This window comes from Pseudophryne corroboree, chromosome 2 (genome assembly GCF_028390025.1).
Source record: "Pseudophryne corroboree isolate aPseCor3 chromosome 2, aPseCor3.hap2, whole genome shotgun sequence".
NCBI lineage: Eukaryota > Metazoa > Chordata > Amphibia > Anura > Myobatrachidae > Pseudophryne > Pseudophryne corroboree.
Window position 1 is genome coordinate 1,038,852,269 of NC_086445.1, and position 1,922 is coordinate 1,038,854,190.

The 1,922-nt window shown below is 47.2% G+C and overlaps 1 protein-coding gene across 4 annotated transcripts in view; it reads right to left on the bottom strand.

The window, feature by feature from the left end:
- Positions 1-373: 373 nt before the first annotated feature.
- The window catches only part of SIDT1 (SID1 transmembrane family member 1), a 140,226-nt gene continuing 138,677 nt past the window's right edge, over positions 374-1,922 (bottom strand). For all 4 annotated transcript variants that reach the window (XM_063956804.1, XM_063956805.1, XM_063956803.1 and 1 more), the window contains one exon: positions 374-1,411. In XM_063956804.1, the coding sequence (XP_063812874.1) occupies positions 1,349-1,411 (63 nt within the window). In that variant the 3' untranslated portion in view covers positions 374-1,348. The remainder of the gene's footprint in view (positions 1,412-1,922) is intronic.

A 1,922-nucleotide genomic window follows, 5' to 3' on the forward strand; every position in this document is an offset into this window, starting at 1 on the left:
TTGTTAATCCCGCTCTGGGAACACACAGCAGCCAAAGGTCAGAGCCTCCCATTGGATGTAACCTGTGTGGGAGGGTGTTTCTTGCCCAATCAGCTGTGGACTGGGTGTGATAGACCTGCTGCTAACCCAATGAGAGCTCCTAGCCACGCCCAGCGTTATACACACAGTCACGCTGGGCTATTATATAGGAGATTACTGTACATGTCCTGCGGGAGGGTCCACAGTACTTCAGTCACCAGAAAGGGGCTTATCCCTAGCAATCTCCAGTACCTAGCGCGCAGCACCGAGTAACACTGGTGTACTGACCAGAACCCTGATCCGTTCTCCCCCGTTACTTTATATCACAGCATTAATGAAGGAAACGAGTCAGTGATAAAATTCTGGATGCATTTACTGTCCTTCCGCGACAAACATGATAATAATAATTATGTGGGACTGCGTTAGGAGTTTATAAAAGTGCTGTTATACATGACACTGGGAACGCGCAGTCCTTACAGTCTTACTCCGGACTAATTTCACCTCGTTCCAACTGAGCGTCCACGGAACGTATTCACAAATAGTCCAACATTCACATCTTCCTGGCCGCCCGCAGGAAAATCGGGGGCGAGAGGAGGTTCTGTTTATAAAATAAAATAAAAGTGCAAATCACATTAAATAAATTATATCCGAGAGACAACAACAAATCCTACAAACACGAGCAGCGATGTGGCACTGTGCGGGATATAACCGGAGGACGGAGCTCACTGGACATCATAAGAGCAGATTAAACTTCCAATTTCTTGGAGATTCTTCGTTATAAAGGTTTCACAATTAACAGTAAAATATAAAAGTTGTAAAGCACATTGATTAAGTCACGGCCTGAGGCAGATTCCGGGGTGTCCTTCACGTAACTCTGACGGCGTCTCTCAGGCAGAATTATTTTCCCTGTATCTGAAATCAGTTTTAGCAACAAGACCCAAAAACCTGGACGGTGGTAACAGAGACGCCCGGGTAGAATTTATACAGAGGTTCAATGTCTGTTTAATGGTGGCTGGTGTCACGGAGGGTGTCGAGTTCATTTTGCACCCGTACATGAGCGTGATGACTTAGTGTCACAGGTAGGTGGCACTAGACCCAGCTGGCATCAGCCTGAGTCTGTATAGGCAGCATTTAGTGCCTCCAGAAAGCTGGTCGGCCAAGGTGAGGGCAGAACATTCTCTCCGGCTGTTGCTCCTGCACGGTTCTCCTGCCCCTGGATGAAGGAAGGTAATCCGTCATATCATCTCCTGCCCGGAACACGGGTGTAACGAGATGCCAATGGCACCTGTTGCAATAGTTGGAGATGTTGAACGTTGCCAGCTTATTCTCCTTAGAAGACCGGGATCTTATCTCTGCGAACATCATCCAGGTCGTCATCCAGGGTGAGAAGAACCTGAAGACAGATATTCAGGGGTTTAATGCAGGAAAACTCAAACAATACGAAACATTGGATTATGGGCCACATGGCCTGGGGCAGAAAATGATCAGGGGCCTATAGAGAAGGGGAGGAGCTGCGACCAGTTCTGCATGGGTGTGACTAGTTCTGCGTGGGTGTGGACAGTGCTGTGTGGGTGTGGCCAGTGTTATGTGGGCGTGTTCACCCATGCACTATCAGCCCCAATGCCTCCCTAAGTACATTGCCATATAGAGGAATATATTTGAACGTGAAGTTGTACGTCAGCTGGAACTGCAGCAGGAGCTATAATAGTACAACCAATAACGGGGGTAATTCCAAGTTGATCGCAGCAGGAAATATTTTAGCAGTTGGGCAAAACCATGTGCAGTGCAGGGGAGGCAGATATAACATGTGCAGAGAGAGTTAGATTTGGGTGGGTTATTTTGTTTCTGTGCAGGGTAAATACTGGCTGCTTTATTTTTACACTGCAAATTAGATTGCAGATTGA